At 48.8% G+C, this 24,595-nt stretch overlaps 1 protein-coding gene across 5 annotated transcripts in view; it reads right to left on the bottom strand.

Moving 5' to 3' along the window:
* Positions 1 to 419: 419 nt before the first annotated feature.
* The window catches only part of RXRG (retinoid X receptor gamma), a 48,398-nt gene continuing 24,222 nt past the window's right edge, over positions 420 to 24,595 (bottom strand). For 3 of the 5 annotated variants that reach the window (XM_017815754.1, XM_017815755.1, XM_017815756.1), the window contains 9 exons: positions 10,612 to 10,871; positions 7,288 to 7,432; positions 6,434 to 6,613; positions 4,744 to 4,904; positions 3,889 to 4,018; positions 3,028 to 3,160; positions 2,175 to 2,266; positions 1,726 to 1,831; positions 422 to 982 (listed from right to left, as the gene is read on the bottom strand). In XM_017815754.1, the coding sequence (XP_017671243.1) occupies positions 835 to 982; positions 1,726 to 1,831; positions 2,175 to 2,266; positions 3,028 to 3,160; positions 3,889 to 4,018; positions 4,744 to 4,904; positions 6,434 to 6,613; positions 7,288 to 7,432; positions 10,612 to 10,871 (1,355 nt within the window). In that variant the 3' untranslated portion in view covers positions 422 to 834. Of the gene's footprint in view, positions 983 to 1,725; positions 1,832 to 2,174; positions 2,267 to 3,027; positions 3,161 to 3,888; positions 4,019 to 4,743; positions 4,905 to 6,433; positions 6,614 to 7,287; positions 7,433 to 10,611; positions 10,872 to 20,390; positions 20,519 to 24,595 lie in introns of those variants that run through there. The other 2 variants (XM_017815757.1, XM_017815758.1) reach the window with 2 other exon arrangements.

The following is a 24,595-nucleotide window of genomic DNA, read 5'->3' as shown; positions in this document are numbered from 1 at the left end:
GTTTCAGTTATGAAACTGTGAAATTATAAATTTGGGGTCGAGGAACCTGTTTCCAGTGCAAAAATATGGGGGGGAAAAAAAAGCCTGAGAATGGGGATCCACAAAGCTTCAGGAAAATGTAAGTTTTCCATGAGCAAAATGTTTGGGTTAACCCAAAATACTCCACCAGGACCAAAATGAAACACTTCAGTTCTTTTGTCAGTGGCTGGACAAGCTCAGAAAACAAACAAACAAACAACAACAAAAAAACACATTAAAAAACTACTTTTAAAATTACTTTAAAAATTCAAATAATTCAAAGAGTTTCTTCTTAAGATGGTGGAATGAAACATTTTCATTAAAAGCAGCAAGTTTCTCCAGGTCTTTCCTTAGTAGGAGCAAGAAGAATCAATACCTGTCCTCTCTTGGCCAGAGAGGACTGTGCCTATCAGCACAAGGAGTTATATCCCCAGTGACATTCCTGCCCTGATTTGGTCCCTCAGCCCCATCCCAACTGGACCTCTGACTGCAGCAAAAGAGGGCACTGCTCTGCCAGCTCACATTGTTTTATTTGTTTTGTTGACTTTTATTGAGAATGAAAAAATAATTTAAAGCAATTATCTGTACAGGGGGACAAGGGAATGGTTAGCTGGGCAGAGGACCTGTGACCCACCCCTGGACAGGCCAGAGAGGGTTAGAGGGGGTGATTTACAGCTGTACAAAACCACAACAATCCCACTGAGGAGGACAGGAGGGTGAAGGACATCTCTGGAGCTCTCGCAGGCTCAGAGAAGAAGGGCAGGAGGTTGTGCAGGGACGGGGAGGCCAAGGGCTGGCCAGAGAGGGGCCAGACCCTCAAGTGACTTGGAGGGGTGTCTCCAGCATCTCCATGAGAAAGGTGTCGATGGGGGTGTCCCCAATCAGCTTGAAGAAGAAGAGGTGCTCCAGGCACTTCAGTCCGATGGACCGCAGCGCCGGCAGACGCAGAAGGAGTTTGGCAAACCTGTAAGTGAACAGAGTCAGAGGCACGATGGAGGCACTGGCCACCCTCTCCCACCTATTTCCAGGCCTGAGCCAGCCCAAATTCTCCCCAAAAATGCTTTGGGGCGTTCCCAGTCTTAGACTCCCCTATGCTTTCAAGGTAACCATTTGTTTCCATATGTGTGGAGGGAATATGCATCTTTCCAAAACAGAATAGCATTTTTAGAACTTAAAAAAAAAGGAAAAAAAAAAGAAAAAGAAGATACATCCAGATTCTCCCTCCAAGACTTGAACATCTTAACATCTTGCAAGACTTACATCTCCATGGTGCCATTTAAATCTGTCTTCAAATACCCCAGACTCCGAGAGGGAGCACAGCCCCTCAGCAGTGCCGCTGCCAGTCATTGCCTCCCATTTGGAGGCGCAGCTGGAAGGGGGTGCAGCTGGCAGCCCGTTCCCTCTCCCCACGGCTCACAGCGCTCTGTGGTGACAGCGAGAGCCAAAAACCGCAGAGGACGCAGCGGCCGCATCGTTGACTGGCGGAGGTGGGGACAGACCCAGCTGCCGGCGCTTCGAGAGCTCGGCCAGCAGAGGGTAGGATTGGATTGGAAAGCAAGAAAATTCCATCTCGCCAGCACCCTGAAGGCTCGGGATTAGGGCACTGTGGCTCAGGCAGAGCTAGCACAGACACCCTGCCTCAGCCTCCTCTTTCCAGGGTGGGTATGGTGCTGCCCTGCGCTGCCTGCCTTGCCCGGGGGCACTCACCGCCCTGGCTGCTCGGGGTACTTCTGCTTCGTGTAGGCTTCCAGCGTGGCATAGACCTTCTCCCTCAGTGACTCCACTTCTGAGGGGCTGGATAAACCCTTGGCATCTGGGAGAAAGGGAGAAAATACAGGTGGGGAAGAAATCCCTGCAGAGAGGACCTTTCCACTGCCAGCAGAGTGACTGGGTGGATGGGTGGGAGAGGACTTGGGCTCTCTTTAATCATGTACCCAGGGACTGGGACAAATCCTGGTCTAGTGGAAGGTGTCCCTGCCAATGGAGGGGGTTGGAATGAGATGATCTTTAAGGTCCCTTCCAATCCACACCATTCTAGGATTCTATGAAATCCATCTGCAGTTCTGATGCTCACTGTCACAGCCCTCCTGCTTGTGACCTGCCATGGCCCAGAGGGAGTGCACATTACCTGGCACTGGCCTGGGCCTCAGGCTTACCTGGGTTAAACAGGACAATGGCTCGCAGGCACCCCAGCTCCGACTTATCCATCTGCATGTCCTTCATTTTGGACACCAGCTCTGTCAAAACCCTGCATGTGGGGGACATGGGTGGGCACACAGTCAGAGACAGGTACAGACAGCAAGGCTGGGGGCTGAACAGCATCTGGGACAGGCACTGGGAATACTCCCCAATTCCTCTCTGCAGGAAGAGGCAGCTCTGAGGGACAGCCATGTCCCACTCTGCTGTTCTACATGTGCAGCAACAGCATCCAGGGACCGGAGTGTCAAATTCGCTCCTGTTCTCACTTTGCTCAGCATGTGGCCTCTGTGCTCTGTTTGGACTATGGAGAACAATTTGCACTCACTTGAGGAAAACCACATGGGTTTTCTCCACTTTTTACTGTGGAAAACATGGGCACTATCCCTACATATGCTAGTTGTGTAAGAGTGGTAAGTTAGAGTCCTGCCAGACAGAGAGCGGGCATGGCAGGGACAGTACACGTGCAGTTGTGACACGACCAAGTTGAGGTTTAAGGCTTTGCCACCAAAAGATCTTGGTGATCAATTTTAGATCTAGATACAGCTACAGAAAAATCTTGAGAGAGAAGCATTCCTCCCCCTGCACACCCAACCAGAGATCTGCTTCTGCAGCTGCAAATCCCTTTCCAACGTGCCTTCACCTCGTTCTTGTTTTTTTCAGTCCGTGAGGCATCCCCTCCTCATTCTAAGCTACTTCTGCCCCAAATCACCCCAGTTTGCTCTAGTTCTCTTCATGGATGTTTCCCTTTCAGAGGGGAGGACAGAGCCAGCCTGGCCACCACTGCTAGGGGATGACAAACAGGCCACATACCTGTCGAAGATGGAGCCCACCCCAGCGCTGTGGGCACTGCTGCGGTGCACGTGCAAGCCCGTGGCCAGGAGGATGCCGTCCTGCACCGACACGGAGCGATGGGAGAAAGAGGCAATGAGCAGCTCATTCCAGCCTGCAAGAGGAGGTGTGCAGGACACATGAGGCAGTTCAGCCAAAAAAATCATGCTCCACGTGGAGCAGGAGAGCTGGTTTCTCCCTGCTGGCTTCAGATTCGCCTCACAGAGAGATGGAACCCCAGGTACCAATTGCACCCTTGCCAACATTGCAAGGGGTGGCAAACCCCTTGGAAGCATTTGGACAATGCTCTCGGGCACATGGTGGGATGTGGTCCTGTGTAGGGCAAGGAATAGGACTTCGATGATCCTTGTGGATCTCTTCCTACTCAGGATTTTCTAGGATGCTATGATCTGTACCAGTAGCAAGAAGATTCAGAAACAGGCTCAAAGGGAGAAAAAAAATAAAACCGGAGAAGATCTTGGGTTTTCCTCCTAAAAACCTATTCCTAGCATCAGCAACCCCATTACATCATTTGGCACATTACACACTAACGTGCCTCACTCATAGTAAGTTCTGCAGTTACAAGAACTGCATCAACCAGACACATTTTTTTGCTCTCCCCCAGTGCTCCATATCTGCATGAAGAGGGGAACAACCAACAGCTTCCACTGGCCCATCCACAACCTCTGCCAACCACTCACTGTGGCTGAGGATGGGTTGCTTGCCCTGTGACGGCAGCAGTGGATCAGCTCAGGATTTCACATTTGCCACCCAGCCTGGCTGGATGGCACAGAGCCCAGAGAAGGGACAGGGGTACCCACCACAGGCAGGTGGAGACACTACCTGCCCGGAGGAGAATGACTTGGTCTTCCAGCGTCAGGTCAGAGAAGTGGGGGATTCGCTTGGCCCACTCGACGAGTGTGAAGAGCTGCTTGTCAGCTGCGTGGCATATGTTTGTGACAGGGTCATTTGTCTAATTAAGAGCAACATCAAAAGGAAAAGAACAGAGGAAAAGAGGAGAATTTGTCAATGAAAAATCTCTGCTAACCGCTATCTGCACTGCACAGTGTATCAGATTGAGTTAACGATACTCAAAGCCACAAGTAGAAGGATCAAACTGCCAATAATCTCAGCTGTGTGCTGTTGGGAGGAGGAGATATTTGTTACTACTATCCCCTCTACAGCCAGCCAAATCAGCTGGTTGCCAGACTTTTCTGTTTGCTTGCTGCTCTTTGCAAAGCAAGTCCTACATGGCAGGCTGCAGTCCTGCTCCCCAGGGCATATCTAAAAGCCATCAAGCAGCCTCTGAACAGGCATGAGCAGCAGCTTTATTGAAACCAGTAAAACCACAGCAGTAAACCTCCTGTGTCCAGCTCCATTCCAGTCTTGGGCAAACAGCGTCCAGGGGCATGCAACTGTGGAAGCCAGCACAGGGCTCAGACCCTCCAACATCCAGCCATTGCCCTATCTACTCATTGAAATTAAAGGAAACTGGGAAAAAATATTTGGAAAATAAAGTATAGGCTGTTTTCTAATTGTCATTCAGAGTAGATTCAAAAGAAAAATTGTTGTTGATTTTTAGGCGGTGTGAAGCAAAAACCCCTTGCAAAATGCTGGCTGTTCACATGGGGTTTGTCTGTTCAAATCACACCTCAGAGTCTCTCATCTCAAGCTGCAAGTGATGTTAGTGCCCCTTACCGAGCTCTCTGTGGTCATGTCATTGTATGCCTCTGTCTTGGGTTCCACTGCCAGCTCAGCTTCCAGGATCCTCTCCACAGGCATGTCCTCGCTGCCATTGCTCGTGGACTCGGCCTCATTCTCGCTCCGCTCCCTGCTCCTCTGCCTCTCCTCCTGCACAGCTGTGGGACAGAAACACAGCTCCACATCCACAGCAACACTTACCTGCCCACGGTGGGTCCCCTTTCCTCTGGGAGAACGAATGAGAAAACCCCACAGGAGGGGGAGAACAGAAAATAAATGGATATTGCAGATGTACAACCATTAAAATGGTTGTTCCCGCACCAATAACTTTGAGGCTGCCTCCAGATTTGACAAAAGTCAAATCACAAAGGTTGTGATTTCCAAGGTATGAAGCTCCAGAATAGAGAGGAGTTGATACCTCCAGGTGGCAGCCTGGACTCAGCTGTCACTAGATGCTGGAGGAAGCAGGAGGAACCCAGCACTTAAGCATAGGTTTGCTGTGCTCCCAGTGTGCTTCAAACAGTCCCACGGCAGTCAGAGCATCCAGCAGCAGGGCTAGACAGTCCCTCACCCCCAACTAGATCCACACACACTGCTTGTTTTGTTCCTCAGTGAAATCCTACACAGCCTGGCCCAGCCCTGGTGTCACCTTTCCATCTACCACCTCTCCTACTAATGCCCCCCACTAGAAAGTTCCTAAGCACCTCAGTGCCCCAACACCTTCTCTCTCTCCTCCCATCTCCATACATTTTCCAAAATATCTGCTGACTGAAGGCACAGAATCATGAAATTGTCTCCAGATCTCAGCTATTAACTCCCAGGGCTGTTGTGTGTGTGTAAGACAGGTCACTACAGGACGTGTGTGTGTTTTATGCCAGGTCTTGTGTGCAATAGAAGTCTTGAATGTACATTTTCACTGGAGAAATCTCAAAGGGAAATAAGAAAATCCTGCTTAAAAAAAAGAAGTGACCAGCAGGAATCATATTGGTTTAGCTCATTGCTGGGGAGAAATGTCCCAAAACTGGTCCTGCTATCATCACTCCCCTGTGTGAGTAGGAGCCCAGAGTGCCTTGCATCAGCCTTGCCTTATCCTGGCTTATCCTAGGGTGTTTTAAGGGAAGGGCCAAACCATGGGAGGTTCCTCAGCACTCATGACAGCTTTTCAATGCTCAGCACTTTCCTGTGTGTGTTCCAGCTGGGAGAATGCTTCCCAGCACTGCCCAGCTGCTGTGGTACTGGCAGCACCCAAGGAGATGGATCAGTGGGACATCCAGTTTGGTGCTTGTGAGGGAGGGCAACACAGGACACATGTATATGCCAGCCAGCTGGGGGAAGTGTTTGCCCTCTTTAAGGTAATGGATATGAAGAAGCTATGGAAGTGCTTCTAAAGTCACCAAATCTTAGTGGAAGGAAGAACATGGCAAGGAAATACCAGTCCCATCACTCAGTGGTGGACACTGCAGTGTTGGGTTAATGGTTGGACTTGATCTTAAAAATCTTTTCCAGCTGGAACGATTCTATGATTCTTATTTCCTTTATGTAACAAGGTCAGTAACACCCTAAAGCTGTCAGTGTGGGTTTTGGGAATGCACTGGCCTTGGAGGGCCACCAAAAGCCAGATTTACCCTAATGAATGTAAGGAAAATTTCCACAAGCCCACCCATTCCTTGCACCAGCCCCCTCATACCTTCCCTCTTCATCCCCATGGCGAGGCACTTCTGATAGCGGCAGTACTGGCAGCGGTTGCGTTGGCGCTTGTCTATGAGACAGTCCTTGTTGTCCCGGCAAGTGTAGATCAGGTCCTTACGGATTGTCCTCTTGAAGAAGCCTTTGCAGCCCTCACAGCTGTACACCCCATAGTGCTTCCCTGGGGAAGGAAGGAGAGGCCATCAATGGGCAAGCAGGTATTTGCCTTTCCTTCCACGGTGGAGGAGCTCGAACCAACCCCAAAAGTGAAAAACACTGACTGCAGGGGATCACCTTAACAGGCCTGAGTTGGCTTCAGTGGCTCCCAGCAGGAATAATGACTAGCAGCAGTCAAACTATAGGACCACTGCTTTCCTGTTGTAAGGAGGGACTGCATCCCAGTGTAATGACTTGCTGCAGTGCAAGTGCAGAACAGCCATAGATAGCAAATAGGGCGCACTGGTATGGAGGGGTCTGCAATGCACACCAGGCTGCAGGTCACTGGGTAGGAGAGAAAGCCCAGACACAGCCAAAACCCAGCTAACACAAAGCACAGGTAAATGAGAACACAAATTTGATATATTTACCTTTGATAAACGGGCAAAATGTAAAGTGAGATTATACAGCTAAGGGAGAAGAGCATGGCTTTTAGGTTTGCTCTCTTTTGGGCACAGTGGAACTATTCTGCAATACAGACAGCCTGGCCTTGGGTAAGCCAGACCCAGCTACAAATCCTGCAATGCCAGTTTGGCCCCAGAGAGCCTCCTCACTGTTCACTCCTGCACAAGCCTTGCTTCAGAGCATCAGGGGAGTTCTCACTGCACAAAGCCTTCTCCAAGAAAGAACACCTCCTACCTGAGGACCTGTCCCCACAGATGGCACAGATGTGTTTGGCTAAGGATCCTGGACTTGTAGATGGATAATTCATGTTCCCAATCCCTGGGAGACCCGGCAAGGGCTTGACATCCTCTGAGTTGCTGACACTGTTCAGGACATTGAGCTGCAGAAGCAGAAGGCACAAGACAGGTTAGAGGGTTGAGACACATCTCAATGAAGCCATCCCCAAAAGGAGCTGACCCCTCCCTTGCTGCTCCTACTGAGCTTGTCCCACAAGCTTATCCCCAGCAACTCCATGGGGCTGCCATGAGTAGACAGACATCCTCTGGTGAATCCAGATGGAGGGGTTTGAGCAGTTGCCTGGTAGCAGATATTGCCTCTCACCGTGGCCTGATGCTGTAACCAAAGCCAGGACTAAGCAGAGCTGGAAAAGGGCAGGCAGCAGCCTCAGCTGCTCAGTTACAGCCTCCAAGCAACAAAGCTGGTGGGATCCTCCTGCCTGTTGCCTTAGAGGATGCTGATCACTGGCTGCTTGCAGATTCGAGCAGTAACAGCTTAGTAAGGAAGAGCTTTGCAGCCAGGCAGTTTGTTGCAATTAAACTTGCACTGATGCACAGCTAGGGAAAACGTAATGGTGTTTTAAAAAAAGTAAAAAAATTAAGTTGGTTAGCTTCCCTGCCTTGTGATATACAAATCTGCATATACACATGAAAACATGGCTTTTTGGTCACTCCTTGGGACTTGGGTTCCCAAATGCTATCACAGGTTGCCAAACAGAGCAGATTTGGGGTTGCCAGATTAAGAAAAAAAAGAAAAAAGGAAAAAAAAAAAGGGGGATTGGGCTGAGCATCTAAAAATCAGCTGCAGTGAGATGCAGGCAAAGGACCCAGAGCCCCCAGGCGAGATCCCCAGGAGCTGCTCATGGCTGCTGAAGTTAAAGGTTACAAACCGACCTCGATTAGAGACCAAAGCCTGATGTTGCCCAGGGCTTTGTTTTATTGCTGTTTGCTTTGGAGCCACTGTCGGCAGGGCAGGGAGGATTAAGGGCCATTGAACACGTCTTGTCAAAAGCTGTCTGGGCAGAGCAATGTCTCTCCGAACCCATTATCAAATCATCTTTCCCATTGTCAAGCGTTGAGGGCTGGGGGTGGTTGTTTCATCATTGAGTTTGTTTCTAACACTCATCCCAATTTATCAGCTAAAATTCTTCTTCCCAGCAAGAAGGCAGAAGCAGGGAGAGAAACGAGGCTTTGGATGAAGACCCAGCTACTGCCTTCATTACAGTCTCCATAATATCTAAACCACTAGATTTCATGCATATTGCTGCAAGTTCTCCATTTCCTCCAAGAAATTGCCCATTTCCCATGAAAAAGATAATAAATTCCACAGGAAATTTCAGTAAAGAACAAGAAGGGTTCGTACCGTTGGGATTTTTTTTATCATTAGAAAAATAAAAAGGTGAAGCCTGCTTTCATTTTCCCTCACCAGTGTCCCTTCATTCTCAAAGCTTCAAAGATCTGATAACATGGAAAATACAAATTAATCAGGAAAAATTAGGATCCAGATTGTTTTGTTTCACTGGAAAATAAAAGTGCATTGGGAAAAATTGCCAAGAGGAACAGAGGTTCACTCTCCCCAGCAGAGACTCCAACCAGACACTGACAGCTGTAAATCCTTACACTTCAAAATCTGGTCCAATGAAAAGAGAAATAAACCCCTTTCCTCCCCACAGGTGTCCAGCCACCTTTTTTTACCCTGTAAACATCATTTTGGCAAGATGCTGAGCCAGGAGGGACTTTTTATGGTTTAAAATGTTGCTCAGAGCTCAGGTACCATCTTTTCTTTCTCTCCGTGTGCACTTTGAGATAATAAAAGGGAGAGAGGGTGTATAGGAGGGGGACACACAGGGCAGTTTTAGCCATCAGTGTCCTCAGAGCTTGACTCCTGCAGGTTAAGTGCAATCATGTATGATATCTGGGACAACTGCTTGAACCCAAATCCATTAACTGCCTCCCTGCTGAATCCCCAAGGCCCAGCTGTCTCCTTGCATTACAGGCAACACAAATGAAACCCTCTCCTCGGATCTGGGAACCTGGCGTAGTGCCCAGACTGGGGAAACCACTTCCCAGAGCATCTCCAACCCCAAAGGAAAGGCTTCCAAGCAGGCAATACTGCCACCATTTCCACAAGCACAAAGTGCCTGCCCTGGATGCTGTGGGCACAAATATTGTCAGGTCAATGGGGAACAGTCAGGTGGTGCCAGGGGAAGAAGGATGCCCAGGATGCCCACTGCAGATATCCCAGACCCACACAGGAGTTGAGGATGCTGGGGAAAGGTAAGTCAAACATGCCAAACTGTGCTTATACGCCCTCAGAGCTCTTCAGATCCTCCCCACACCATCCTCTCCCAGCCTTCCAGGCACTAGGAAGAGCTTCAGACAGACTGAGGAACAGCAGCAAATATGGGGCAGAGAGGGCTCGGGGACATCACCTTGCTGCTTCTTCAGCAGGAGCCATGAGGCTCTTGAGCACTTCCTACCTTCAGGTCCCACCAATAAAACACAAAGTCTTGTTGATAAGAGGCAGAATTTTCACTCAGATCTGGACTCCCAGAACATTTTAGCACTCCATTAAAATTCCACACTACCACCCTGATCCCAGTCATGCTGGAAGTAGTGCCAGGCTCTTGGAGAAGCACTTCTCTGCCCCACAGAGCTACCCTGTGAGGCTCCCAGCCCATCCCTGGCTCTGGGGAAGCACCAGCCCTAACATCTGGTTCCCCTCCCCTCTGGAGGGGAAACCTCAGCACCCACATGAGCACAGGCAGTAAGGGTGGGAGTGCTTCATTTTCCTTCAGGCCGAGTTTATATGCAACACAGAGTAGGTGGCTGGCATTTAGCATTAACATTTGTCTCTTTCTAAAAAATTTGTCTCCTTTCCAAATAATGAAATGAAGCAGATATCCTTTTGCAGGAAGAAGAGGAATGCTTCACATGCTGCAGCCCTTGGCTATCCTATTTCCACATACTGTAATGACACACCCTGCAATAGATGCAGTGGAGGGGAGCTGGACTGCACCCACGGTGAGGACAGACCTGAAAATTAGCTTTCTCTCTTTATCATGTAGTGTATTTTGACATATATACAGGTGTCTTCTCTGTCTCTCTGCCGGGGGATTTATGCAGAAAGATTCACATGCTGGAAATTGTTCTTTAGAGCTGATCTTCCTGAGTGGGCAAAACACACCAGACTCCCCACCAGCCAACCCACTCTCTCAGGTTTTGGGACTTTACCCGGTCTGAACACTGAACTGCAGGGAAGCGAGTGTGCACATCCGCCTACCTGCGGACTGGCGTGTGTCACAAAGTTCATGCCCGGGGCTGAGGACAGAGCGACGGGGTGGGAGCCGATGGAGGACGCGATGACTCTGTAGGGGGAGCCCAGCGCGTTCACCGGGGACCCGATGGCGCTCATGGGGGACGGCAGCGCCCGGGCGGCGTTCGCGGGGGCCTCGAGGTAGTTGTGGTGCCCGTCCACTGAATTTCCCGTGGAAAGGCTCGATGACAGGCTCACAGATGTGGAGCTGGCATGCACAGGGGAATCTACAGGGAGAAGCAGAAAGATTAAATACACTATGAGTATGGCTGACCAGACAGCGATCAGCTGCCCAGCCGTGGTTGTGTCAGCTTAGATGCTGGCCAAGGCTCAAAGCCATGCAAACATGCCTTATGCTATAAAGGGAAAAGAACAAAATGTTGGTTACAGCACGGGAAATAGAGTTACATACAGCAACAAAACATAATTTGTAGGCAGTGCTTAACAGCCAAATACTCCTTCACTGCTTTGGTGCCTCAGCAGACTTGGAAGAAGGCACCGCCTGCCTGCCTCAGGCTGGGTTTCTCTGAACTATTCTCTGCGGTCCCACTTCTTTTGTCCAAGCCAGCTCTAGAGACAGCACACATCTGAAACCATGAAATCCCCACCAACCAGGCTGGAAACTTCAAATGCTCCCCATGTCTTGAGAAGCACCTTTGCTCCCTGCAATGGCTCTGGCATCGCACTCAGCAGGCCCTTCCCATGGCTCAGCTCTTCCCCTTCCCACACACTTACATCACCACTGTGCTATTCCAAACGTTCCTCCCGCTCCCAAAGCTGGTTGTCAGCATCTCCAATCCGAGCTGGAGCAACACAGGACAGAAACTGCCCATGACACAGGAGAAATGCAGATTACAGGACAAGGCACCCACAAAATATTTTGTCCATTATCTTTCCTCACTTATACAAGATAGAGCAGAGGCTGTGGCCACACACACATGGGTGGGCAAACAGTCTCACAGCCACAAGGAGAGAGAGTTTCCTCCTTCCACACTAAAGAGCTGCAGTTCACATCACCAAGCTGAGCCTCATATGAGGTTCATGAGATCAATGTGCCCCTGAGCCCCTCTGAGGAAGAGGTGGCATAGAAAAGCAATATAACCTTGGTCATTGCCACTTCTCTCTGAGGCCAAACACCTCACCCAAGGCCTAAATACCGTCTTCTATAAGGTCAGTCTCAGATATTCAGAGGATATCTGGGCATCAAATGCCCACTAGTCCTGATGGGTTATGTATGTAGCTGCATTTTAAGGATTTACATGACCTTTTCTCCCTCCCCTAGAATTTACCAACCCCACTTAGCATTAGCTGTCATTAACATTTCCATGAACCATTATTTCTCTGATGGTTTTTCAACACAGGAGATCATTCCCTGGAGTAGCAAGGCAAAGATGTTGTGTGGGAAGGTCACAGAGTTGGTTTTCCATGGCTGGCACAGAGGATGTTTGCTCCCATTGCATTTGCAAGTAAGGCAGCACTTTGGTGTTTTGTTTGTTTGTGTTTTTTCCTCCTTTTAACATTATTGCAAAGTTATTTACGTGACAGTGTTTGTTATTCTACCTGAAGTAACAATCAAATCTGATTCAAAGGGAAGATGCACAATAAAGACGGGAAAAGGTCAGCTTGCTGAATAACATTAAAGACATTTGTCAGAGTCAAAGAGGACTCGATCCACCGTTATCAACCCACTTCAGACTTAATTCTGCAGAGGGAGGGGGAGAAAAGGTCTTTGTCAATTCTTGCTTTGGCTTTTTGGATCAATTCTCCCAGTGGGAAAGCGATGTGCAGCAAGAGGAAGTCGGCTTAATGACAAAAGCAGAAGCCTTGGAGGCAGCAAGGCGGTCTGGAGGCAGGGCCAGTGCTCCTGCCTGCTGCCACAGAGTCACCCCACATCCCCCTGCCACCATCATGGAGACACACGGCCTGTTTTCTGTTGGTAGACAGCAAAATCCCTACCTTGGAATGGCTTCCAAGCACAAAAGTTTTTCACTCCAGAGACAGCTACCAGGGTGCCTTTAGGAGTGGGCAGAAGATGCACTGTTTGCCTGCCCTCCCCTTACCTAAACAAGCACTCAGCTCACAGAAGCACCTTGGATGTTTCCTGGGGCTTAAAAGGACCATCCTGACTTGTGCCATTATCAGCTTCAGAGAAAAGTGAATGCATTTTTCATCACCTGTGAGTAGTCTGGTACCATAACACACAGTCCTCCCCAGCATCTGTAGCACAGGCTTAGAAAGAATTTGTTTTTATGCCTCTTTAAACAACTAGATAAACAACATCGCCTTTGAGGATTCTCCAGCTTGGAAAATAAGTCGTTGAAGGGGAGATTGGGCAGAAATCTATCACCCCAGGACAGCTAAGGAGAAGAATGATTCTTCATCCTTTGCCATTAACACAGAAAAGGGCATATTTTGAAAGCATTATGCAGAAGATTTAAACCAATAAGAAAAGACTCCCAGGAGAATTATTCAACTGTTTGCATTTATGCCAGACTTTACAGAAATGCTGTCACTCCTAAGTTTCTCCATTAGAACAGCTTCAAGTCTCATAAGGACCAAGAGCAAGGCTTTCATCCAAGAACACTGCTGGCCAGGGCAAGCCCCATTTTGTGCTTGTGCCAGTGCCAAGGGGCAACTGTTCAAGGGCTATGTCCAGGGGAATCCCCTAGTCCCCAAGATGGGATCAAAGGTCAAAGTTAGGAAGCCTGGAGGGCTTATCTACCTCCCTCACCCCTGCAATGACACCAAAGAGGAAGCATGAATGCATGAAGGAGTGTTTGCTGGTGAAGATGGACGGATAAATGAAAATACGAGAATATCTACTGGAGAGCACAGAGGTGTAAAGGAAGGTTCTGCCAGGGCCTGATGACACAAACCAGAGTTAACATGTTTGATTCCAGAGTACCTCACCTCACTGTCCTGACAAGGCTCTGACAAACCCCCTGGTCAAAGCCATCAGTGTTAACTTTCCACTTACCAATGGACAACTTCATCCTTCTGTTATAAACTGTAATACAAACCCCAGTTAGAAAAGCAGAACAACAACAACAACAACAACAAAAGCCCAAAAACAACAAAAAACTTTCACTTCTGGCCCCTTCCTGGGATAAGTTTGCTGAGACAGTCCCCAGGGAAGCAAAAAATGCATTCTCCTGCACCTGGGGAAAACTGTCCTCTCAGCTTCTCATTTTCAGGCTGGAATGCTCCAAGAGGGATATAAGAAGTGACTGTTACCAGGCTATCAGCTTGTGAGAGGAACAATTTGCATGGCTGAAAGGAGGTGTGCAGGAAGAGCCATGCCAAAGCATCCTTCATACTGGGATTACTTATTCCTTGAGCTGAGTACCATCAAACTTGTTTCAGTTCAAAGAAGCCAGGGAGGCTTGGACAATGCAGACAGCTGAGATTGCAAGTCTGATTAATTTTGAAAGAAAATAGTTCAACGAAACGATCTGCAGGAAAATATGATGGTCTGTGTCCCCCATCTCTCAACAAAAAGCACCCAGAAAGGTCTTGGGTTCACCGGGATGGAATGGCTTTTCTCAAGGTATTTTCTCCCATCACTTGGGAGACAGACAGACAGACAGCAGCAGAACCAGGCCAGAGAGGAGCTGCCAGAGGGAAGCAGAGCGACGGAGCAGGGTGGACTGGGGAGACAGGACTCAGTCCTGCACACCAGCTACGGCCGGCTCTGCCTCTCCAGCAGCGTTCAGCACAGGTGACATTTACACAGGCCGGAGCGGCCGCAGCCCGTCCGTCAGGTAATGCGAGGTGACAAGCGGTGCCGGGCAGTCACGAGCTGCGGTGGGGACCCGCGGAGCACAGGGCAGCCAGCCCTGTGTCGGGGGGCCAGGGCTCCGTGGCTGCACAGCCCCTGCCCACGGGCACCAAATGCGGCTCCCAGACCAGGCAGGGCCCCCACGCCAGCTGGGCAAGGCCAGCTGAGACCCTGCACAAAGCATCGGGGATTGCTGCTGCTTTTTACCGCCTACTCCAGATTCAAGATCAGCTTTTTTCTGGTCCACAAGTGGGGCTGTTTGTGACTTTCTCCCCTGTTTTCCTTCTCCATATTAATGCTTGGACAGGTAGTTGAAGAGAGGTTCAGGGAAACCTGATACTGTGTTTACTTCTCTCCTGGAGGAGCAGGGGAAGAGAGGACAGGAGGATTGTGTGGATTCTCCGATGTGTCCGCTGCAAACATGCAGAGTGTCCAGAGAACCTGGTGCCTCAGTCAACTGTCTGCAAGCTCTCTTCTACAGAAACACACACACACACACACTCCAGCCTTCTCCTTGGAGGAAGTAAAGACTAAAAAGAAGGAACTTGCTTCTGGATGCTTCACTGTTTCAAACTGCCTCTGCAAATTACCGCATCATTTGTAGCAGAGAGCAGCTGGAAGTGTGCACACACACACACAACATCCATCCTGTTGCTTCAGTATCCAGAATAAGGATCACATTCAATGTCAGCATAGACAACTCCACTGACATTAGAAAATATAATGAAGAAAGACCCCAAGAATCAGTCAGTTCTCTGCATTTTGAAAACAGTGCCCTTAAGGACATAAGCAGCAGCGTTACACTCACCCACCAGCCGCTGAAGAGGAGCAAGGACACAAAGATTTGACACTGCACTTCCAGCTGTGTTTCACCTAGACCTTAGCAAACTCTTAGTCCAGAGATAGTAATATGAATAGCCTCATAAACACCATCTACATCACAGCCAATGTGTAGGTGTCTGACAGATGCACCTGCAGAGCACAAAACTCCAGGTCCACCACATCAGTGCTAAATAGCCAGATCTGGGCTAACACAGCTAAACTGAACCGATGTTCAATAGCTTGATAAAGCCACCTCGGATACCTCTGTGCAGCAAGCACTTCACATGTAAAGCTGGGGCAGGCATGGAAGCAGAGATTCCTCTTCTGCAAGAGTGCACAAGTCACCCCAAATACCTTGGCGAAGGAAGTAGGAAGAGAAGCACCCAGGACTCAACCAATAAAGCTGTCTTGACTTTCAAACAAATAATAGCAGGAAACCCCAGTCTCAACAATGACATAGAATGTGGAATGACAATGCAGAGGCCAGAAACACCCAAGCACTACATGCACTGTCTATTTAACCAACACAGGTAGTAAGTTTGTTCTGGTTAATGCCCCTTCAGCTCTTCAGCAAAGCCTTGACAGAAGAAATACCCATGTTAAACACTGGGGTCTTTCTTCAACTAAGGCCCAAAGCAATCCTTGGAGCTCCCTGGTAAGCCTAGAGATGTTGATGATATTTCAACATTCAGAGCTTTGTCTTTCATATCAGAGAGAATCAAAAGCTGGCAGTCTTCAAATAATAAAAAACACAGTTATGCTCCTGAGGCCTCAGATACACACAGAAAAGGTTCATTTCACCGGCACAAACATTTAAAGGTGTGAGTCTCCCTGCCTAACACACGACTTTGCAGATGCTTCTTCCTCCGCAGATCAGAAAGCACCAAGAAGTGGGAAGAGACATGCAGAGAAGGGCTGATTTCAGTAGAGGAACACGGGGGTGTGTGGGAGGTACAGCCTGGCAGGCATCTTGTCCTTGGGCATGACCTTCAAGGGGAAATACCTGTGAGAAACACTCCTGAAATGATGTAGTTACGTAGCAGGGTACCCACGTTAACTGGAATCAAGTGAAGTGTTCCTGCTATGACTGCAGAAGTAGATTTTGTTTAATACACAGAAGATAAACTGAAAAACTATTCCCTTTCTGGTAACATTTTTAACTGTCCAAGCAGATTCCCACAGAGAGCACAGAGTGCCATACTAATATCCTACAGAAAGGTTAGTGGTATTGCCTTGCTTTTAAGGTCCAGTAACCTCTGCACTTCCATCTTCCCGCTCCACTCTAAATCAATAAATAATGCAGCCTATTCCAACATCAAGGAGCAAAACTTTCTGGAGGTGTGCTGGCACGTATGTGAGCAAGGGCTTCTCCAACAGGGACCTGCACAGGGCAGCAGAAAGCTTCCTTCAGCTCTCTGGGTAGTGGGGAGAGATGCTCCTGCTCCTCTTTGTAATGCTCCTGTGCTTCCCTTGCAAACAGGGACCATCCAAAACCCGGCCACAAGCAGCCCTGTGTCTTGTCCAAATGTCCTTGGACATATTAAGCTATTGACCCACTGTCCAATTTCAGTCAAATCAGGCCAAGACCTCAAAATAGCATCTGCTGCTGAGCCTGCACCAGGGCAAAGACTCCTTTAGCAACTGCACATCAGGTAATTAAAAAAGAACTGCAAGCCAGATTTACTCACCCTAAACAAGGTATCACATCCCCCTGGTGACCACAGTAACACATAAGAGTTAGATAAAGTTTCTCATCTCAAAAAAAAAAGAAAAGGTTGTTGAATTTAAGGCCTAAAGGGTTTTTCATGATTGTTTGGTAAGATTTCCCACTTGGCCAGCAGCCACAAGGAAACAAAAATGCACAAATCCCTACAGTTGTCTTTAAACTCCTGGAGAGGCTACAGGTCCCCATTAGAAAGGATCCCACTGGCTGCAAGCTTTGTGGCTGCCCCAGGCAACTAAGACAAGTGTCTCCTGCTTTAAAAAAATAAAAAATCTAAAACAAATCTGCGTTTTCCTAGCTGCAGGAGTTGCCCAGTCACTGGATTTTCTCACACCTTTGCTGAGTCAAAGAGCCTTCTTCCATCTTGGCATCCAGAGTTATAGGAATAGACACAGCAAGCTATGACGTGCAGGAAAAAAGCATCCTGCAGGTCACAAAACCTGGGACCATCACACGTGAAAAAGGTGCCAGCCAGCCAGGCAGCAGCCCCACTCCAGGCACAATCTGGGTTTTCCTCTCCCTATCCCCCAAACGACCTGGCCTAACCCCGCTTTGCTTGGGAGAGCTGACAAGATTGCAGCCGGAGGTGGTGTGGCCACAGGCCAAGTTACATGAGTACTAATAAAAGAGACTTTGTGGAGGAGCCAAGTTAGTTCTTGTCCCCAACCAACTGTGCCAGAGAGTGCTCAGAGAGAGAGGACAGCCAGCACAGCATCTTTCCTTGCCCTGGGAGCTGGGCTTTGGGTGAAATGCATCCTTCAGGAGAATAAAAACACGTTTTGAAGCCCTTTTTTTGCTCCTATAGCTCAACCCTAGAGCGCATCTCCTGCTTTAGATGTTTAAGGGTGACTCATCTGAACACTTTCCCTGGTATTCTACAAACTCAACTGTAACATCTTAGAGTGTGTCCTTTTCACATCACAAATCATGTGCTTATGACCAATTTGTATATGTACTTCCTCAGACAAATTTGGTGGCATTACTCAGATAGCGACAATCAAAGTGTTATACACACACCATTGGAAACATATACTTTATTTCTGACTTAAATGCAGATAAAATTAAGGTAAAGCATATGTAACAGCCACTTGAATGCAAAAAAAGGCAGCAAGTACATGTTGGGTTTTTTTACTTTTTTCTCCCATTATGCTCAAAATGAAGCCCAGAATTTCAGGTGATCTGAAATGCAATAAGATCTAGACATGCCAAACAGCAGCAGTCACTTCACCTTAACTTTGCCCTCCAGCAACACAGTGCAAGAACAATGAATGTTACAAGCTGACAGCCCAGCATGGACACTACCCTTTTCTACCACCCTGATGTCCCACTTTACACAGGACCAGGAACAGTTTCATAGCTATTTTAAAGGAGGGAGTAGCAAGGATCACAAACATATTGCAGGCCTGATGGAGATGTAGGTCGCCTGCATGGGCTTTGTGGTGAGGATCCCAAGGCAGTGGGAAGCTGCCACGCATCCCCTCCCTCCGTGGTCACCATGCTCTCTCCTGCTTCATCCCTCTCAAAGCCTGACTGCCCTCTCGCACAGCCCATGGGCCCTAAAAAGTTATCTGGCCAGAGCAGCTATTGCTTTCTCAACCAGTCAAAAATCCCTCTCTGCAGACCCAACAATCCAAGGAAAGGCAGCTCCCACACCATCAAGATGTCTCAGGGTCATGGAAGCCCTCTGGCTTTGAGGGGAGTGCAGGTGTGAGTGGTAACCTGTATCCAGGGACCAGAGGACAGCCCAGAGTGACTGCTTTAAAGCAGCCCTAACAAAACTTGGCCAATGCTTTTGCACCTCTGTCAGTTCACCTGCAGAAATCACCTCTGTTTCTAATGCTAAGTTACAAGTAGGGTAAAACACCAGTTAAACATACTTTTAATGAAAGCTGAAGCCCCAATATATTGAACTGCTGGTGAGCTGGAGAATAGCCCCTTCACCTTTATTGGTGGGACAGAAATCCCTCTGTTCCTACTATCATTTTCCTCTCCTAAAAATCTCCCAAAGGCTCTTCTGAGCACCGTGACCCCTGTCCCTACAGGGATCTGTGCCTGGTTTCTGTGAAGATCAGTTTGAATGTCACTTTTCTTTCAGTTCCTTGCAAATCTGTAATACTCAATAAATTAAACACAAATAACACTTTCATTGTTTCAGTCTTATTGCAGCAATAGGAGAGAGTTCAGCTTGTCTTTGCTTGTTCCTTAAAAACACCAGTGAGCAATAGATTCTTCCAACGAGTCATCTCTTTTCTGCAGAAACAGCCTAAAAAGGTATTTTGGAAAGTCAAGCGCTTGTGAAACTTGCAGATGACTTGATGCAATACCAGTGACTTTTCTGGAGTTGGAGAATTACCAGAGGTGAGCATCTGGTGCAAGAGGGAGGGGGAAAAAACATACACATAGTGGGAACATCCCATGTGCAATTCCATGTCTGCACAAACCTTTTCTCTAGCAGAGAAATAACAGGCTGATGTGCACAGCCTGGGGGCCTCCAGAGCAAGACTTGGAGGCATTTACCCACCTTCAAGGGCTGGGAACAAGTTTTCCATAGTAAGACTTTCCACATCCATAAATAACAATGCATCTAAATTTCCTGGAGCAGCACCAGTGCTTCTGTCAGCAGTCAATACATGGGTGCTCCCAACCCCTCACAGCCAAGCACTCCAACCTGTCCACTCCCTGCCTTGGTTGGGGAGCACCCAACAGATCCTCAACCTCTTCCCCACGTTAGGACAAGAGAAATAACTTCAGATAAAAATAATGAGCGAGCTCCAGTAATTCCAAAGTCCATTTCCCAAGAGCAGCTGTGGTTTCTGCAACCAGAACTCGCTCACACCAGTGTGCATGGGGGTATCACAGCCTTGCAGCCCCAGCCCTTTGCTGCCTCCCTGGGCAGTCTCACTTGGCTAATCTGACACAGCTTCACACGATTACGGTGGTATCTGTGTCACAAGAGCAGGATACAGCCACCGGGCAAGGAAAGAGCCAGCTTAAGATTTTCTTGGGGGGTGCTTTATGTTCTAAAAGTAATTTTTTCCTCCGACAACTTAATAAAAATGAAATCCAAAAGATGCCTGCTGGGTTTAATCCTGCTCTTTCAATGAATAGATTCAGCCCCTCACACGTGGACACATACATGCATCACCCAAATTATATACTAAACTTCAAAGCAGAGTGCAATGGTTTGACTCAAGCCTGCATAATTTCAGGCAGCCTGGTTTGGCTGTGCAGAAGTTCACAGCACACATAACCACAGGACAGCTTCGACCACAAGCACACAGGCACTGCAGGTTACAGCCACATACGAGCTAGGTTAAACACGTTTTTAAATTCCCTTTACCCCCCCCTCACAGTCCTACTGTGGGATCAGTTCCTCCACCTAACCCAGAAGGCACAGATTGCAAACGCAAGTAAAATACTTACTGCCAAAGCCTGCAGGAAACTTAATGAAGTGAGGATAATTCCCATACATGTTTAATCTTCAGTTCATCGCTTGCCTTTCTAAACACAACTGCCTGCTCTAACTTCAAAGCTGCCCGGAGCGCAGCGCAGCCCGCCGGGGTCGGGACATGGCTCTGCAGGAGCAGGGGCTCTCGGAGGGTGCCAGGGCAGCTGCCTCCTCCCGTGGCCTCATCCTTGCTTCACGCCGGCAGCAGCTGCTCGCCGGGATGAGACATGCTCTTGTTCTCCGCCGCTCAGGGCTGGCTCCCGTGCTCAGCTGTCTCGGCTCCCTGCAAATTCACGGCGGACCGTCCAGGGAGCATAATCGCCCGGATAAGATGCCAATCAATGCATGACGGCTCCGGTATAGATCAGAAATTGGGAGGAGGGGGAGAGGTTAAGTCGTTTAGGGGAGGAGCATCGTGGGGAAGGAGGCGGCGGGGGGGGGCTTTGCTTTTCCACCAGTGGAGACTCGCTGCAGTGTATTAGTTACACCAGCCCCAGCCATGTGGAGGGTTCTCTGGCCAGGCGAAGGACCAACCCTCACCCAGATGATGACGATGATGATGGGCTGGCCAACAGCTCATGTGCAACCAACCCAGTCCTTTGGGGCTAGGGCTGTGCAGGAACAGAGCTCCACACTCCCATCCCATACCAAACCATGCCTCAGCTTGCTCCCAACATCACGTCGTGGCCCTGTGGTGCTGGACTGCAGTCACCCCCAGGAAACGCAGCCCTGATGGGCTGAGGAGGACTAGGACCTTCTTGGGGCTAGTGGAGCTAGAAGTTCAATTCCCATTCCCTACTCCACCCAAAGGAGTCCAAAAATACCCAAATCACACAAAAAAAGCATCATTAACCAGTTGCTAAAGCTGCATGGGATGAGAAGAGGTGGGACACAGGACAGAACCCTGGGGGCTCAATCTGTGCCACACAGTAAAGTGTTCATGGCCATGGCAGCGGAGTGCAGTACGCTTCACAGACAGTCCCATACTTACATCTATAACTTCAATTTAATGCCCACCCATCCTGACAATGAAGGTCTGCAGAAAAAGGGTAGAAATAAGCAAAAATAAGTAGCCAGTTGCCAGACTGGGACAAAGGTACATGCAGTCTCCAGCACTGCCTCCTCCTGGTACTCTGAAGCAGGACTAGTTCCCTGCCTCACAAGCCCCCTACCAAACCCATGCAATTCTGGGAAAAGGCAGGGATGCAGGCAGCAGCACAGCCCTCTATTTCTGGTTTCTGATCTGGGAGACTTCAAATGAAGTCTCCTCAAAGGAATGGAAGAGAGAAGAATTTTGCTAAAGGCTATAAAGCAAACAGAGACCAAGACCACATGTGTGTTGGAAGAAAAGGTGGGTTGCAGCCCTATTGTTGGCACAAGCCACGTGGCAGAGAAAGGGGGCACAGGGCTAGCAAGGGCCTTTGCCTTCCCAGGGAGAGCACAAACCATCCCCACATACAGGATGGAGAGCATGCCATGCAAACAGCAAGACAAAATGAGGGAAGAGCAGATTAGGATGTTTGGCATCCTTCAAGGGCCTTCTGGCACTTGGCTCCCTTCCGGACACCCAAGGACCCATGCTGCCCTTTGGCACTAAACATGCTGGAAGAAAGGCATGGAATATGCCAGCCCAGCAGCAGCTCAGGCAGATGCTGACTGAGGTGCTGTCAACCCTGAGATACCACGTGTGCAGGAGAAGGAAAGGTTATCCTTGTTAGCTCTGTTTCTTCCTTTGCTCTCAGACATTGCCATATCCATTTATCTCTAGCTAGAGTTTAAGCAAGGGAAAGGGCTTTTCCCTCCCTCATATTAACAACTTTTAAATTATTTTTAAAAGGTGATTTGGTTTCCTCCCATTTCTGCTCTGCACCTGTGTTTGATGACTTGGTTATGTGCAGTATCAGGAGGATACTGTGACATGGATGTACAGCTCTTTACAGGCAGCAGTTACATCATATCAACTCCAGGACTTTTGAGTTTACCTGGGAATGGGAAGGTAACATTTGGGAGTGCATCTCCATGTAGCAGAACAAATGGATAACCTGCCTGCTGTCAAGAGTGAGGAGGTTTGCAGGCAGTAGTATCAGCATTCTGTATAGCCCATTAGCTCTAGCACAGGTTTACACACGCTGGCTTTTCTCACAGTTTAAAAAAAAAAAAAGGAGATCAGTATTCAGAGTAGGTTCTACTGAGGCAAAAAACCCAAGCAACTGCAGTCTCACAGGGGGAATACAAACAGCAGAGATCACTCTTGTATCTTCTATCTGGCCACCTTTCACATCTCATTTGTTTTATTGCACAAACATTAATGGCACTGCAGAACTGTTTCAGGGGAGAACAGGCAGCTGAGCACCACGGTTACACATCTCATGGTTTGAGTTCCAGGGAAGGGAGACCAGAGGGTTTGATAACCACCACAAGAGCATAACACAGCACCATCTAATTGTGGGGCTATGTCCTGTCCCACTCCCTGTTCAGCTGAGCTTGTGTCCTCCCCTGCCACCACTGCAATATACAACAAGGACATCCTCAGCAAACACCCTCAGCAAGGGCCAGTCATCCAGCCAGTGTTCACAGCTTCATCCAGGTGCAGAAGATGTAGGCACAGCTCCTGTTTCAGTGGATGCTGCCCCACATTCCACCCTGTCTAATCCCAGTGACATCAATCCCAGAAACTGCAGGATTTCTAACCTGTAGGAAAAGTTTGCTATTTCAGGATAACACTGGCTTTGCTTCTGGTGCTGTCCTTTAACAGCCGCACTGGGGATCCTTGTTGGGGCCAGGAGACAAGAGCCAGGCACAAGCCAGGGATGCCTCAGTACCTCACAGGCAGAGACCCAGGGCACTGCTGAGGAACAGGCTGCAAGGTGGCTTCTTTCAATCTCCGGATAGAAAATTGGATTTCTCAGCAGAGCAAGTTTTTTTCCTCTGTGACAAGACTGAAAGAAACATTTTTCAATCAAAACCCCCAGCAAACAATCTGCTTCCAAAAGAAGTGATTTTCACACCCACACCCTCAATAAGATCCAAGATTTCCACATAAGAGAGGGACTTTGTGCAGCCCCACACAACAACCCGCCAGGGGGATGTTTCTCTGATCTGGTGTTACAGGAAAGCTCTGGTATGATGGGAAGCCTGCCTGTCCAGCACCCCCTCAGAAACCTTTCCTATCATCTGTCCATTACCCTGCAGAGATGCACCAGGGCCATCTATCCCCAGTCCACCAGCACTCATAACCGAGACGCTGTTTTGAGACAAATCTGCTCTTGCACAACAGTTCTGCTTCCACCTGCTTGAGTCACACCTCCCTATCTTCCCAGGCTGGCTCATCCATTGCCCTCAGGCCAGACAAGAGGGTTGTGCCCTCGCCAAGCAGCCGTGGGACAGAGCAGGGGAGAGCCAAGCTGCATGTTCAGTTCAGCCCCAGCAGCTCCGGGCACAGGGAGGTGTGAGCAGTGAAGCAGCTTTGCGTTCTAAGCACCAACCGTGCTGAGATTTACTAGTACCATTAATTCTTACCCACCACACGGGATCTCAGCAGCTTTAACTCCATGCTAATGAAGTTTTAGTAGGGAATTATTTTTATTGATCTGCCCAGAGCAAAGAGCCTGATTTTAGTCCAGCTCCGTCAGCACACCCTTCCCCATAGCTCTTTTCTTTCAGCTTAAAAGAAAGGGGAGAGGAAAGAAGACAAAATATCTCTGAGCTCCTTAAAAAGGTTGGCAGTCCCAAGCAGTAAGTGGATTACTTTATTGATTTTTAGCAGATCTGGGTTAGTGAGTGCTTAGTGCTGCAGAACACATGCACACACTGAGCAACTTCAAGGAAAGCCCTCCAGGCCCTTTCCTCAGGCAAGTCAAGCATCAGGCAACTAACACAGGAGACCACCATGGATTTTTGAGTGTGGAGAAGCTCCAGCCCCTGTACCCAAATCAGTCTGTGACAGACAGACTCCAGGAGCCAGTCCAGTCTCTCTTAAGCAGTGCTGCAGGACCATACAGGAGGCAGCCCCCCAGTTTCTACTAGAATATAACAGTGCACTGCTTCAAGTTACTGAATGTTTTTATTCCACCACCTCCCCTTACGTAAAAGGAGAAGACTATGACTGCCACTGTCAACTTAGGAAGGAAAACTATTGCCGTGCTGCACCCAGATGGGACTCAGTGCTGCTGATGGGCAT

Source organism: Lepidothrix coronata, unplaced genomic scaffold (assembly GCF_001604755.1).
Source record: "Lepidothrix coronata isolate B3197 unplaced genomic scaffold, Lepidothrix_coronata-1.0 Scaffold52, whole genome shotgun sequence".
Taxonomy (NCBI): Eukaryota; Metazoa; Chordata; class Aves; order Passeriformes; family Pipridae; genus Lepidothrix; species Lepidothrix coronata.
The sequence above is the reverse complement of the archived record's forward strand: the minus strand, read 5'-3'. Positions and strand labels throughout refer to the sequence as shown.